The 16,985-nt window shown below is 36.7% G+C and overlaps 1 protein-coding gene across 2 annotated transcripts in view; it reads left to right on the forward strand.

Annotated features, from left to right (window-relative positions):
* LOC128974830 (ephrin type-A receptor 6) overlaps positions 1-16,985 on the forward strand; it is a 604,268-nt gene that overhangs the window by 489,773 nt on the left and 97,510 nt on the right. For both annotated transcript variants that reach the window (XM_054391568.1, XM_054391575.1), the window contains one exon: positions 14,040-14,162. In XM_054391568.1, coding sequence (XP_054247543.1) covers positions 14,040-14,162 — 123 coding nt within the window. The remainder of the gene's footprint in view (positions 1-14,039; positions 14,163-16,985) is intronic.

Genomic DNA, 16,985 nt, shown 5'->3' on the forward strand with positions numbered 1-16,985 from the left:
TTAGGATTTTTTTTTTCAGCCAAGACATTGTACTCTAGGCCTTTGAGCACTTAGTGTAATGAATTTAATGTTGTTTTTTTCTCCAACCTGCCAACAACTTGAGACTGTTAAATGGAGTTCACAATTCATTTTGGAAGGTGACATTTTTCAATGATAAATCATTTTCTTGTAATTCACAGAATGTAAAGCATTGGGCTGTGAAGGACACTGAGAGGTCATCTTGTCCATCTTCCTGCCCCAAGGCAGAATCAATTATATTTAGACTAGTCTGGATAGATGATTGCCTATCCTATTCTCAGAAACCCCTTCTGGTGAAGATTCCAACCTCTTTGAGCAATCTAACTGTTTAACTATACTCAAACTTCCTAGAGTTAGGTTTGGTTTTGTTTGTTTGTTTGTTTTGGTGGGTTTTTTCCTGCTTCTTTATACCACTTACTGTTTTCATGTCTGTGGTGGAAGAGTTTGTGCCTTTCCTCTTTGCAGCAACATTTTACCTTTGAAGACCATTAAAATGTTTTTACAGTCTTCAATAAATCACCCAGGTTCCATCAAGTCTTTCTTCCCAGCATATGTTTACTAGACCTTTGGTTATTCTTAATGCTTTCCTTTGGATTCTTTCTATATTTCTATATTTTTTTAAAAAGTATGGCTTTCAAGAGCATCCACAGTGGATGCTGAGCCCTACTTTCCACTATCAAGCAGGAAATACTTATTTTAAATGTAAACTGTGTTATTTATCTTTAAATATATATGGTTTTCAATAGCAATCATTGCTGAGTTTCCTTTTTTTTATTTCTTATCACCCATAGATCCTACTCTAAAACAGCTGGCTGTCTAGTTTTTCCTCCAGGATGTATTTTGGTGGTTGTTGACTGACATTTCTGTTGACCTGACCTGCTTTGCCTTCCAGAATGTTGTTCTATTCTCACACCTTTTCCTAAAATGCCAAATCCTTTCATTTTGCTGTCTTTCTCAGATTCAGAAACACATTCCTACTTCCAGCATTGCAGTCATTAAGAAAGCAGAACAGTAGCAAAAGCTCTTTTGTTCTTTCCTGGTTTATAGTGAATCACTGATGACAGTTTCCCAACTGCTATTACTCCGACTGTGCAGTAGTTTCATCAGCAACTGGGGAACTTTGAGGAAAGCATTAAGGAAAAAAGACTTAAATTTAGAATACAAGCTTATATGGATTGTGATGTGGTATAGTCAGGACTAAAATCTCATTGCCTCAGGCTAATTTCTTTGTTCTATGCTGCCAGTAATGTCTTCGTTTCCAGTTTTAGTTCTTGTGTTACTGTGGCAGTTCAGGCTGGGTGCCTCCTGTTGTTGCCACATAAGCTACACCTCCAGTGTTCTGAATGTCCACCCAATCAGGCTGACACAAGAAACGGCGTATTTCTACCCATAAATCCTGCGCCCTATAAATCCATCTGCAAAGTCATTCTCTTCCTCTTTCTTCCCTCTCTGCTCCCGTGGGAGATGCTCTCTTATCAGGTAACAGTGGGGGAGTATCTCAAGGCCTCTTAGGCCTGTCTAGGCCTAATGTCAAGAGGAGAAAGGAGGGGGGTGGCTGTCTCAGACCTGGCCGGTCTGAGACTAGCCTAGCAGTAGGGGGGGAAGAGCGAGCCCTGGGGACTTTGGGTATACCCTCAGGTGGGAGAAGAGAAGAATTGGAAAGCCTTTGCGTGTTACGTAAGGGGCTCTGTGTGCTTTGGGATATTCTTCTCACTATGCTTTGTAGTTTTTTGTAGTTTCATCATTTGCTTTTCCATTTAAACTTTCCATCACTCTCCAATCCAGTTGTGTGAGTGTCATTCTTTTGTCCCTCTTGGGGCAAGAGAGGATCTGTCTGGCCTCAAACCAGCACAGCTACCAGTTACCTAAAGAATGAAAGGGTGACAACAAAGCTACTGTAGGCTGCAGTAATCTAAGACTATGTACTAGGAATGCCATGTAAAAGGAATGCTAGGGATAATATATCTCTATATTTTCAAGAATTACAGTTGGTTCTTGATGATAAGCTAACAAATGTGTCTTAAGGCAGAAGCCTTATTAAACCAAGTTTTACCTGGTTTACAATCTTCTGGGTGGAGATGTTACATTAATACTGCACTTCTGTGGGTGAAATATAGATAAGATATCAAAATAACTGAGATAATTCGATATTTCTGACCCATGGCAGATGTGTCTAGATCCATGTCTGATACCAAGAAACACAGCCTCTCCTTGAGGTGACAGTGAGACCTGGACAGGCTGGAGAGTTGGGTAAGGAGAAATTTAATGAAATACAAGGACAGGCATAGATTCTTGCTTCTGGGAAAGAATAGCCCCATGACTAGTATAAGTTGGATGCTGATCTGTTGGAGAGCAGCTCTGGGGAAAAAGACCTGGGAGTCCTAGTGGACAACAGGATGACCATGAGCCAGTAATGAGCCCTTGTGGTTAAGAAGGCAAATGGTATCCTGGGTTCTATCATAAGGAGTGTGGTTAGTAGGCCAAGAGAGGTTCTTTTGCTGCTGTACTCTGCCCTCTTGAGGCCACATCTGGTATATTGTGTTCAGTTCTGGGCCCCTCAGTCCAAGAAGGACAGGGAACTGCTTGAAAGAGCCCAGTACAGAGCCTAAAAGATGATTAAGGGAGTGGAACATTTCCCTTAAGAGGAAAAGTTGAGGGAGCTGGGTCTCTTTAGCTTGAAGAAGTGGAGACTAAGGGGTGACCTCATTAATATCTGTAAATGTGAAGAGCAAGAGTTGGGAGGACAGAGCCAGGCTCTTCCCATCGATGTCCAATGATAGGAGAAAAGGCAATGAGTGCAAGCTGGAGCATAGGAGGGTCCACATGAACGTAAAGAAAAACCTTTTCACTATGAGTTTTACAAGACACTGTAACAGGCTGTCCAGAGAGATTGTGGAGTCTCCTTCTCTGGAGACATTCAAAACCTGCCTGGATGTGTTCCTGTGTGACAGGCTCTGGCAGGGATGTTGGACTAGATCATCTTTCAAGGTACAGGTGCAAGATAGCAATTAGGTTTTTACTGGTAAGTTGAGATCCTTACTATTTCAAAACTAATGTAGGTATCTGTGTCATTGAAAATAGAGCACAGTTATCTTTTCATATCTCTTTAAAGTTTACATTTAATTGCAAGTATGTGAATAAGGAATGAAGTAATAAGTTTTTCTTATTCTGAGTAGCTTAGGCCTACCAGTTCCCTTTGCCAAATTGTGGTGAAACAGAACATGCAATACCAACATCAATAATTAGTTGAAGGGAGAATGCCAGCAGTTGGTAGGACAAGTTACAGTCCACAGAGTTACCTGAACTAGAGTAAGAAAGAACCTATGACCCCAACATATGGACACTGTCAGCCCTAAGAAACTGCTAGTTCCTCAGGTAACTATGGTGCTGGTGGTCCAGATGTCACATATGTTCTGTTGTATAAGCCTCTGCCTCAGGAGATCATGGTGTGGTCTTTACTATAGCTTGAAGGCTCATACTTACATGTGTAATGGAAAGCAACCAACTTGAGATGTTTTTAATAGCAGACTCGTATGAAGAAATAAAATATGGACTGGTAGCTCTCTGATGTAAATGATATGGTATTGTATTTTTTGGAAACACGAGAGTTGGATGTGAGGAAAAGAAAGCTCTTGTAATTTACTTAATCTTCTTTCTAATGTAAATATTGCTGTAAGCAACTACAGTTTTGATGCTTCAGATGGACCAGAAAGACAGCCGATGAGAAAAGAAATGAACTTCTTGAAGGAGGTAATACCAGTTTGTTGTAGCAAAATGTTATAAGTTTCTCTGAGTAAGAGTTTATCTCAAACCAGACACATCCTCCTCACACAGGAATCAAAGCTGTTGTATGGAATATTGCCAGCTGGGACATGCTTCTCACAGACAGATAAATTTTCCAGTGTACAGAAGTAAAAGCTGATGAAAGTAACTGTTTTCAGTGAGTAGCAAGAAATCTTTGAAATTTGAAAGCAGAACAGTCCTATGATGCAATGGGAATCTGTACTGATTTGCTTGGGTCATGGTCTGTTGAGAAGTGCCATGTGTTTTCTGTATTCTCTCCTGGAGACCAAGTCACAAAGGTTTGCAGTGAAGATACATCCATGCATTTTGCTTCCTTATCTCACTCAGTGTTGCAGCTCCAGCCAAGGCAGGAAAATTATTTCTGCTTCAGACCTTCCTCTAGCACAATCATCAACATCCACACAAAATAATGTCATCATTTTAATAGAGTTTTCATCTGTAAACAATTTATTCAGAATCTATTAACTCAGCCCATCACTACATTCTTAATATATTTCTGATCTCCAAATTATTTTCTTTATTTTCACTCTGCTGTGAAATGTATCCATTTCACAGACTATAATTATCTTCCTGATTCCTAGTACATACATAGTTTAGGTTCCAGATGAGTAAATAATTTAGATGCAAACTCTCTGGGATCCAGACCAGACTCCTGAAGTTTTGGTTCAGAATACAGTTTGCAAAAATTAGTTTCTTAAATCTTAACAGTTCTTCACAGATAGACATATCTTTGGTACTGTTTATAAAGCATGAGTAGATGGTTAAACTGTTAAAGGGAAGACAATTGAAAGAGAGAAGACAATGTGTAAAAAAATAATACATTGTTTTGCAACAGCTTTAGATGGTGTGAGTTCACAGAGTTTAAGTACATTCTTAATATAAGCACAAAATTAAGTACGTCCTTAATATAAGTGCAAAACAGTAGAGACAATCCTGTAAACACGTTTTGAGAGGCAAATGTATTCAGTCTGACATTCAGAATAGATTCATGACTATGACAACTGGTAAATATTGTCAGTTTCCTACTAAATTTTAACAAGGTAATTTCTGCTGAATGAAGTTTGAAAGTAAGTTAGTTTACCTAATAATGACTTTATTTCAATATTTCATCTAGGGATGCGCAGTACAGAATTTTCCTAATGGTGGAAACCTGAAACACTGACTACCCAGTATTCATCCTGCTAGAAACACTGTTGCCAAAACTAGCACAAGGAAGATCAGATCAGATTCACCCTTAACACTAAGTTGTCTTGGAGCTGGAAGGAAAATCATCTGAATATACCAATAAAGACATAGATGAAAACCATAGCCATGCTCTTTTCTCAGTAGTATTTAAAAAAAAAAAAGGATTCAAGGATGCATTCCTTGAATCCAGGCATAGAGGTTTTGGTTTTTTTTTTTTTATCTAACACAGAGATTTATAAATGTTAACCATTTTATAACACACTCCTAATCAAAGAGTCCATCTGAGGTCACAGCCATGATAATGATAACAATCTTCTTACTTATAATCTTGGTATCACTTAATTAACGGATATATTTGTAACCAGGAAGAAAATCAAATTTTTGTACTTCATGTCACTAATATTAGTGAAATGTGAATTAAATTAATTTGAATAGTGAAAGCAATCCTCACCCTCAATTTATACTCTGCATTTTTTTAGCAAAAAATAATTTTGTCAGTTGACTCCCTGGAACTTCAGGCCCAATGTTTGGCGTAACTGAAAACAGTGAGCCTTTTTCAATTATACTAATTGCTGTCTAAAACTGGAGAACATTTATCTCCTACTCTTTTTTCATTGTTGTTACGGGCTAGCGAACGGCTGAAAGTAAATAATCAGAGCTTTAATTGCAGAACTGTAGCATGTACAGCAGGCTGCATGAATACACTCATCTTCAGATGTCACCCATGAAAAGCTATTTCACTCAAAGAATTAAAACTCATTGCCGTTTTTAAACACGAATTACAAATTTAAAACCTATTATCTCTCTTTTTATGGGAATACCATATGGAAAGGGACATCTGAAAATCTAAAAGCCCCTGGAACTTCTTAACCATCCCATTTATAAGACCCCATCGATATTTCATGAGAGGATCCTGTCATCCGTATCATAGGAACGCTAAGATTTTACTCAGGAGCTTTCCTCTTAAGATCACAAAAACTGAGTGATCAGAAGATGAACTCGTATTGTTAATTATTAATGGGCTAATCAGTCCTCAGAATCATGATGTGTACAGAAGTAATCATAAAAGTTTAGGCTATATTGTAGGCTTTGTTTTTTCTAGCATGAAAATACTTTTAAAGTATTTAGTTTCCAGCTAATTTGATAATACACTCAGGTTCATGAAATCAAAATGTACAGCATATAGTGCTTGGAATGGTGTTCTGGTTATCATATATAAGTATAAATACATGAAGACTTCAGAGTTCTTGTTTAGCATCATGCTAAATCTATTTTCATTTTAAGCACTGACCAAAAAATACTTAATAGACAACGGAAACATACACAGAGTGGTTTACCCCATAACAAAAGAACAGCATTTTCAATTATTATTCCATTATGACTATATGGATGGTTAAAAAAAAAAAAAAAACAAATAAAACAAAAAACCCACAAACAAGAAAAAAACCAAAAAACTTGCTATTGCTGTTAAATTCCTTAAATTAATATTGTCACACCAGTCTTTTCAGCAACCAGTGTGCACTAACATTTAACACATCACAAAATAAATAGCTATGCTGTTTGTAGAACTCTTTTCAAGCAATTCCTTCATTTTTTGTCCCCCCAAAAGTGCCTGTTTGTCTAGAAACAACAAGGGAAATTAAATTAGATGTTAATATTCTACCCAAATGTTCTGTAACTTCCATCATTTCCTCCTTAGGAATTACAAACTTCTTTTAGCATTTGCTTTTTTTCCCAGAGAAGTCGTAAGTAAAGCTAAAACTTACTATAATTGGGATTTTCTAAAATAATCTCATTCTATGTAAATATTCCTAAATCTAAATTTATTCTTTGCCAATCAAGAAATAAGACAACTTCAGCACTTAAAGTTCATAGGAAGGTACTGTCTTTCACAAGGATAAATTCATTAGGGATGGAGACCTGAACAGCATCATTGCCCTATCAAATGTTTGTCTTCTTCACGTTTCCAGACAGATTCCCTAAATTCAAATCTGGCGCAGAGATTAGGGGACTTGATATGGAGAAGCAGGCCTTTTAAAATTTTTTTCTAAGAACTAGCTTATAGTGGTCTATTTCTCAGAAGTGAGGCCTAAACATGTGGATGCTTTATTATTCCCAAATAATAAAATTAAGGAAATTGAAAGTTAAAATGGAAGTGAAAAGTAAACCCAAAAAAGCAGGGGAATAAATAATCCAGACATCTGAATTACTCATTATGCTATCGTGCACCAACATCACAGTGAAAATAAGCAAAACAGCATTTGGAGAAAACAGAATGATGATGATGATGATTGTTTTTGGTGGTGGTATTATTGTTGTTATTATTGTTGTTGTTATTATTGTTATTAATATTTATTAGTTATTTTCACTGGAGAAGAAGACAGAAATGTTTTCAGACACAAAAGTCCTTCTTCAGAGTGTTTTGTTGAGCCTGGGTGTCTGAAAGTTTCTCTGCTTTTCACAAAAATGTTCACAGAATCACAGAAGCTTAGTGGTTGGAAGAAACCTTGAAAGATCATCTAGTCCAACCCCCCTGCCAGAGCAGGATCACAAAGAATGCATTCAGGCAGATTTTGAACATCTCCAGATGAGACTCTAAAAACTCTCTTGACAGTCTGTTCCAGTGATCTGTCACCCTCAATATTACTTAGATACTAAAAGAGACAAACCTCTGGGTTTGTATAGTATTTCGACAAGGTCATCAGAACTCCAGCTGTGCTTGTGACATTGCAGTGTCTCTGCCCCCACACCAGGACAAACCAAGGCAACACTAGGTCTTCCTTAGCCTACTGGAAGAGGCAGAATCTGGACTTACTAAGTATTTTGTAAGACTGATGAACTTCTCAAAATAACCACCCAGCTGTAGGTAAGACATAATTTCAGTCCTATTGAGAATGATGACAGCTGACTTGCTGGGGCCATCGTGCCATAGGATATTACTCTTCAGTCCTTTCTGAGAGAGAAACTTTCATATGCAAAATAACAGGGGAAAGCCTACTTTTTGTTGTAAAACAAAACTTCTAAGTGCATACAACCTCTCTAACATACAGTAAAAAGAGAAATTGTAAGCATCTGTTGTAATTTTTAAGACTATTCAGGCCAAATATATGATGCAGTTTGTTCAACTGTGTAGAAAGTCTTTATTAAGGTGTGTTTTGTTTGAAAGTAGAAAACTTGCTCACAAATATTCAGAAAATCTATTTAGTTTTCATGAGTAATACTCATAAATTTGGACCAGATGAATTATTGCTTTAAATGCACAGCAGACTTTATTCTTCGATGAAATCACCAACATTGAATATGTAACAGCATCCCAAAAATTTAACTGTTCACTCTTTGGTTGTGGTGTTGCAGGCAAGTTTCAGTGATCCTTCTCCTTCATCAAGCCACTATCCTGACAGAACTAAAATTAAATCTGGGTCACCAGTTGAAGTGTGACACTGAAACCCAACAAATTGACGTAGTTATTCAGAGGCAGACAAAGGGAACTTTAGACTATTCCATGTGTGGACAGCCACATCACAGACTGAGAATGTGGCTGAACTCATTACAGCTCCCCTCTAAACAGGACATAGAATTTTCCTTTCCACGGGCACGTCAGAGAGACAATATATACCCATGCCACATTCTAGGACAAAAGTAATGCCTGGCTATCGTTAACCTCTAGTCTTAAGATCTAGCAAGAACACCCAAGCTTTGTAGTAGACACCTTGCTTAGGCGACTCTGCTCCAACACAGATTCCTCTCAACTTCAATATTTAGACACTGATTTGTATTTGAAATTGTGAAAATTCATTATCAGAAAAGGTTCTGACAAATAATTCCCTATATTGCCTGAATTTCAGACCTGAAGGGAAACAGAACAGGTGCAAAGGTCTTTTCCTGTCTTTTCCTGGTTCAGATGTTGGCATAAATTCCTTCAGAAGGAATATCAGTCTCACTAGTTAAAAATATCACAGTGAGCAGTTCTCAGACACATCCCTCCAACAGTAGATTATCTTCCATTTTCCTTTTTCTTCTATTCGTATATGTTGGCACCTTGCTATATCTGCTAACATAAATTATAATTCCTGTTGTAGGTGTTATCTTGGAGATGTGTCAGGACATTACTCTTTCTAACTTATTTATTCCAACTGGTAAATTAAGATGTTCTAAGTTTTGGATTGGCATTTGCTACTTAAAGATTACAAGTTCTATATTTTACAACAGTAAGATTAAAAATTCAGGCTGCTTTAGAATGCAGTTTAAGACCTACAATTTCTTGAAAGAGCATTCAGGAATGAAAGAATTATTTGTGAGTGCTCTGGGATGATGTCATTTACTTGAGTGGAAACACTCGTGTTACTGGACAAACAAAATCAGACCACCCTTTGAAAAGCTGCTGCTGAATATTACAGTATAAATTTGCATCTGCACAGCAAAATGTATTTCATATAAGTTTTGGGTTTACTAGCTTTGGTATTTGAGAGCAGAAATTTTTACTGTTATTTGCAAGGTAATAGAAATCTTCCCATGATTTAGTTGGACTGGGTGACTTCAAGAGGTCTCTTCCAATCTGAACCATTCTATGATTCTGTTTTTGTTAATTGTTGTTGTGATCTAATATTTTATGATATGCCATTACCACCCACGTGTGATCATCTTAGGGCCAAACCAGCCAAGACTCCATTCCTGCAAGTCTTGTGGGGCCAGAGGCTGCCACATCATTAGCTCAAGTGCTGCTTATGGTAGTGGCACAGAGAAGCCAGTATCTGGCAAGGAAGAAAGAGTGGGATGTGGGCTTCTTAAGGATAGTATTTTACTGTATATGAGACCAAAACTGGTGGGAAAGTTTGCATTCAAGTCAGCAGACACAAGTGCTGACATAAGTGTACTGTCATTAATAGAATATAACTATGTTCAGCTGCTGTGGAAAATATTGAGACTCTTCTGCTGGAAGTTTCTGCAAAGTGTCAGCAACAAAAATCATGGATCAGGTTAACGTTTCTCAGATTGCTCAATCCCTGAGAGCTTTGAAGCTTTTTACTATAGCTTACTGGGGCCTGTCCACTCCCCATTTAAACAGAACTTGTATTTAACTCTAGTCCATTTTGTTCCACCACTACTGCAGTGGGTGTGTTTGGTGCCAATTATTTTCATCCATCCATCCACCTGTTCACTACTGAGCCATATGCATAGCAGAACTTTATGTCCTTTGTAGATCTAGCACCAGACCATACAATGTGCCTTTGGCGTGGGGAAAAAATGTCTGTTCCTTCTCACTGGCCATGCTGTTGTGATGCAAGTGCTAGTAAATGTGTGCAAAATAATGCCTGTGCTCTGCAGCTGAACTGAGCATATGTGTTTCCTTTACCCATCTATCTGCTCTTGCCCTTCTATTCTGTATGATAATAAGCTACTAAAATCATGCCAGTTTAGGATGCTGTATGAGTGATTCCCTATCAAATTCTACAATTTGTGGGATGATATGCCCTTTGGAACAATAGATGAATGTGCAATACAGGCTAATTGATTCAGCTCTCACAGACTGCCTCTGAGCACAGCCAAGTAGCTGTAATAATTGTGAAACAAAAGAATTTACACCAAGTTATAAACTGGTATCACAGGACACTGTAAATCATGTATACTTTATGAACTGTCAGGTATCAGAGTATTGCCATATATTTTGATTGCTTTAATGCACTTTTCTAACTAATATCTGTAGCTAATGAAGTTTTCCATGTGAATGTGTGTGAAGGAGGGGAAGAGGTTGGATTTTTTTTTCCTCAATAAATCCATGCCTGCAAACTGCTAAAAACCAGCTATAGTTCAGGGCACTGAGGAATCACGGCTTAATATTCATGCTTCCTTTGCCCAGTTTAGAACCAGTAAGACTTTATACTAAAGACTCTTTCCATTATTATAACTGCTGCACAATAGAGTATTAATTTTCAGAGAAAACAACAGAACAGGTGTAAAACACTAGTGTCTATATGATGTGCACTGACAGAATGGCATTTCTCAAGAAAGTTTAGATTAACTAAAGAAATAATATACTAGCATCTTAGAAGTGCCCACTGTGGTCGCTTCAAAGAGATTGAATTAAGTGTTGAACCTTCTGTGGCTAGCACACAACTCTAAAAACTGAATATTGCTCTTGTAATTTGGAGTGTAAAGCAGCAGGATATAAAGTGGGTAGATCTTTTCTTTAGTTAAACATAATTCCAAATTAGAAAAGGAGGAAAGACTACACCTTCAGTGCCCAACTGAGAAAAAAAAAAAAAAAAACATAATGTTCAGATAGAAGGAAATGCAATTGTTCATCATTGATTTCCATACAAGAGTTTATATTTCCAAGAAGCTGGTATTTTCTCTTTAATATCATGTTCTTACTTCCTTTTTTATTGTATTAGCAGAGAGTTAGAAAGCTATTGAACACAATTTTTTGTTGCACATCTTCTTTCAACTATTTACAGAATGTTTATGCAAACAAAAAGAAATTTGAGTAAGCTTGTAAATTACTATAAATGCCCAAAGCTCTTATCAAACCTCTGTCCTTCTGGTGATAACTGATGGGACTTAATGAGAATTAATTTTCTTTCTCAACTACCTGCAAGGATAATCGATGACTGTATAGTCATGCAACAGACTCTCATACTCTACTCATTGTGCAGGTAATGACAACAAAGGCACCCATTCTGGGACATTTGCTGTATTTTAATTTAGGACCAGGCACGTTTTAAGATGAACGACCTTTCAACCTCTCCTTTTTGTGCATTTTTATATTGATGGATGCTGATCAGGACTGAATGTTACCAACCTTTTTCTTCTCAGAAACTGTTTGTGGACTTCTAGAAGAGACTAAATGAGGTCTCGTTCTTGTAACTCTGTATTCTGCTTAATCAGAGACATTTTTTGCATAAGGTCAGACTATTTGGTTGGGATTCTGTTGCCCAAAATGACAGTAGGTCCCTACTGTTGGATACCCAACCACTGTTTTGCCTTTTGCTGCCACTGTCAAAGAGTGCAAATCTGCAGATCTTGTCAAGTCTGGCGCTGAAACGTGAATGTCTCAGATTTTCCAGAGGCAAATGACACAAAGCATTTATAGTTAAGCAATTGAATCCTACCTTGTAAGTGTGAGAGAAAAACACTATTTATGTGCATTCTTTTAGTGATTTGCTGATTATAAAGCCTCAATAATTTCAGCCCTCTATCTCTCTTTTTTGTATCACAGATTGGATTACTGCTTTCTGTTTTCTCAATATGTACCATAACTGAAATAAATTTGGTTATGTCTGCATTACTTTCTGTAACAAAATAATTTATTGTGATACTACTAGGAAGTTTGACTTATTTGCCATTTAGCAACATTTATGTGAAGGAAAATGTCAATGGTGAAGCTCAAGCTGTTTGGTTTTTCCAAAGGTCTGTGTATATGGCATCTGACTCACTTAATGGTTCTGTAACTGATATTTTGAAACAGAGAAGCAAGGTTTTGTTTGGGAAGTCTTAATATGTCAATTCTTTAGCCTTCATGTTTCAAGATGCTGTTTAGTACTAAACATCTTAGAATTAATGGAACAATTTTCCATGTTAAAATCAAAATTCTGTTTAGTGCATTCTGGACTCTACACATGATCAGTTCTGAAAATATTTTTAAATGGGAGTCATGGAATTTGGAAACACTTTTACAAGAACGCCAAAGGATTCTCTGGAATAGCCTTATCTTCAGCTTTCAGATAGAAAAATACTGCATTCAGAGAACTAATTAAGTAAATTATTTTTCCACAGACTGCAGCAGGTCTAATAGCAAATCTAAAAACAACTGTACTGAGGAGTAACAATAAAACTCTTGGCTAAAAATAAGAGAAAATTTAAGAGTTCTCATAAACCACTTTAAGTTCACTAAATATATATGTGTGTTTTGAGGCTAAATTTTCCTTACTATATTTTACTCCTTTTCTTTTTTCCTCATTGTATATAAATATTAAGATATTTTCTGTCTCTCTGAAAGAACAAGATATAATACAAAATGATGTAAACAAACTTGCTATTGCCTGATGTACTTGCAAAAATACACTAATTATTCTGATAGTTGATTTCAATTGCAAGGTAGGACAATCTTGACTCTGTGCTTTTAATCAAGATGTTTAGACCTCTCATTTCAGATCCATCTTTGAGGCTGGCATTCACTGAACACTTGCATTTCAACTAGCTGAAATGATGTCCCTAGTTCTCTGTATGTACACTGAAAGCTGGAACAGTTTATCCTGTCTTATTAGTCCTTATTTATCATGACTATAAGAGATATGTCACATGTACTTATTTTAAAAGAGGTTCATGAGATAATCATTTTTTCCAGGAATAAAACTGTACATTTAGGAAATGAAAAAAATATAAAGTTTATTTTATTGAAAGCATAAAATGTGTTAAGCTTCTGTCAAGGCCAAAGCAGAAAGGGGCCATGTCTATACTCCTGGGTTTTGCTTGCATTAGTGTATTGACAGGTGCTAGGAATTGTGACAGAAGCTCCAACTGATGTTGCTGCCTTGACACAGAAGTCAATAACGTAGCTGCCAATTCTGGTTCCTGTTCTCCAGTTCCCTGACAAAACTTTTGTCAGGTGGCTTTAAAATATCAGAATAAACCACAGCTTTCCTAATACAGCTTCACTTCTAGTGGTCTTCCTTTGGTTTGTATAGAAAACTGTAAAATATCTTTATGGTAGACTCATTTGGAATGCATTCTGAATATCCAGCAGGTGTAATTCACCTTTAAAATATCAAATTTTTCCATTCCCTGGGATGGAAATTCAGGATTCTTCATTTGTGAAGTATGCAGAAAGCAAACTTTTTATAGTTACAGCTGTGTATTGTATGATTTGTTTAAAAAGCAAACTACGACTTTCAACTACTTTTTATAGGATCTGTTCCAGTGAAATCACTGTTAACTCTGCAGAGATTTGGTTATTCTTTCTTTAAACAGTCAACTTCTTTTGTCAGCCAAAGAACAAGTCATTTGATTAATGATCATTTTTATCTCTTTAAAAGGATCCTTTCCGACCATTGGGGTGAAGTCTCTTTCGAGATTCCTGAGGGTGGGATTTTTAAATAGCATCCTGGCCTCACATCCAGTGTCAGGGGGTGGATCTTTACCCCCCAGCATTTCCTCTGGTAGGTATTCCAGCCTATTTCCCCACATCAATTTTTTTCTTTCACTCTCTGCCTCATCTGAAGGAAACAAAATTTGGTATTTGTAAGATAGGGAGATTAGATGCCATTTTCAATAAAAAGCCAAACAGAAAGGAAATTGAAAAGATAAACTACTTTTCAGCAAATAGCTGTTTACCTGATTGAACTTCTAGGGGAAATTGCAAATGACACTGATCTGTAGTTAAGCAGTCAGCCTATATATTGAAAGACGAAGCCTGGTATCCTCTAATCATGCACTTTGTCAAGCATGCCTGTGTGCACCAGGGAAACGTAACTTTTAAAATGCATCTACAAAAATTAAGATTTTATTTAACTCTATGTATCTTTCCTAAAAATTTCCAATCTCTTGCTAAAATATGGAAGAAAAACAAATTTGTAAAGGGAAAATTTAATTATGTATTGATATAGTGTTTAAAGCCTTTGTATGGTTTTTTAGTTGCAACTTCTGTCTCACGAAATCTGCCTTAACTTTTTACAATAACCTTTATCACAATTTGAACTACTATAATTCTCTTAAAATTAGTGAGAACAACCAGTTGCTTGTATTGCCAGCACACTACTGCACTGCGTTTGTTGAGGTCCTCATCAGAGGCACAGCTGTATGATGGCACAAGGCACCCCAGAGGGTTGTCATAAGATTGAGCATAGGCCAAGAGTGAGAACACCATGGCAGCTAAATGAGGTTCTGTCAGATACTGGGCTGAAACAGGAAAGAAGGATGTATTAGAGACATTCCTTCCCACAAAGGTCGTATGTGTTCCCCATTCCCTTCTGGAGCCATTGAACACCATCTTCCACCAAATCTGATAAATGAAGAATAAATACATGTATCTTACTTATAGTTAAAATTGGATCGAAGTTCAGTTTTGTTTCTTTTCAGACTACATATTTCTATGTAAAGTTAATCTGTACGTGGGCTAATGTCACATTCATATCCTTTCAGAATATTTTACTTGTAATGTTACTTACAGTTTTGCTTAAAGAGGAAAAATCTCTTATGGTCAAAGTAGGGAGAAAATTAAAAAAATTACACACTGTAGTGGATCTGCTATACAAAAGAAAATGTTCTACTTCTCTGTGCTCCCTTTTATCTATTGCAAGAATTACAGGCCTTATTAATACAAGGTGATACTTATATTTTTAAGTGCTATTATTTCTTTGTTTCTTTTTTTGACTAAAAGCTCCTCAGCAACTCTGATTCTTATGACTGTTGAGGTGTCTTTTGTTAACAGTTTGTAAATACTTTCCATATTTTTTTCTCCTTGGGGTATCTTAGAGCATTTAAAAGTTGTCAGCCTATTTTGGCAGTCAGCACCACGATGAGACTGATATCTGTAACCAGACCCTGTGGAAGAGGAAATACTCCAGGCCCTGTAAAATTCTCTCTTTTGAACATAGTGTTATGTATAGTGTGTATTACTGATTCTATTATATTACAGATAGCGCAACTGCACTTATGAAACAGCTTCTTGACTATGTACCTACAAGTTCATTTTATAAGGTCCTCAGCACTGTTATTTTCTGAGCACTCATAAAGCTTTTTATCACACTTTTGGACTTAAATCAGTACTCTTAAATGTAATTTGTTTAATAAAACTAGTTCACGATTTCTAGTTATTAAATGTCTTTAGCAAAGAATTAAACAAAGATTCAGTCTTACCGCATTTGCAACATATAGCCTGGCAAGGTAATAGAAATAAATGTTATTGCTTGATCACATCAACAACAAACAAAAAAATGAGCTGTGGTGGGTTGGAAATTCCACCACCCCCCACACCTCCCTCCAAGATTAACTCTACCAGACTAGCTCAGTTTGGAAGCAAATGGAGCTATATTTACAAGCAAAACTACAATTTACAATGGAATGCAATGAATATGTACAAATATGCACTATTTGCAATATTTACAGGTATTTACAATTAATGAAACAGCCAAAAGACCAGGGAAAGTTGCCTCCTTGCCTCCCCCTCCCTGTCTCATGCTGACTCCCCTGGCAAAGGAAAGAGAGAGAGAGAAGCAGACAAGGTTAATACCAGACCAAGCAATGCAATCAAGGTCAGCTAAAGATTGTTTTGAGAAGCAAATGTTACGGAAGCTATCCCTCCAATGGAATTGTTTAGAACAATCCTTTTTTTTTTTTTCTTTTTACACCCAATAGTGATTTATTTACACTTTTCTATTTTTCTGCTCGAAATCTGTAACAAATTTTAAAGGCATAGCCTCAAACTACCACAGTGAGCCAAGCAGCAACCCCACAGAAACGGAGAGGCTGCCCAGCTTCTGGAAAGTGATGATTGTCATGTAGTTGAAAACCACTGAAGAAATGTTGTAAGTCCAGTGGAGGAGATGCATTCCTTTGAAAGAGGGGGCTGGGTGTCATGAAAGTGCAGTACAGAAGCTGCTTGTAACAAATGAAACCTAACAAAATTATCTGTAGTGCTGCTATTTATCTCTTCCATTTTTACTCTATACTACTTGTATTTATATTAAGCATAATCTTAATTGCCTCTTTGTCACAGAGATGACCAGAGAATGCCGTTTCCATTTCATGATGACCTTCTAACTGAATTGCTAAACTTTCCATATTGCTAAATTCTGCCTTGCTAAATTGCTAAATTCCTGTGTGTGTGTGACGCAAAATCCCACACATTTACTGCATTTTTACCAAAAAAAAAAAAAAATCTGGTGAAGATAGTACTGATCTGAGATTTGAGAGACTCAGAACTAAATGTGTTACTACTCATGATTCAGTGAAAATGTTAAGTCCTTGAATCTGTTGTCACT

This window comes from Indicator indicator, chromosome 1, assembly GCF_027791375.1.
Source record: "Indicator indicator isolate 239-I01 chromosome 1, UM_Iind_1.1, whole genome shotgun sequence".
Lineage (NCBI taxonomy): Eukaryota > Metazoa > Chordata > Aves > Piciformes > Indicatoridae > Indicator > Indicator indicator.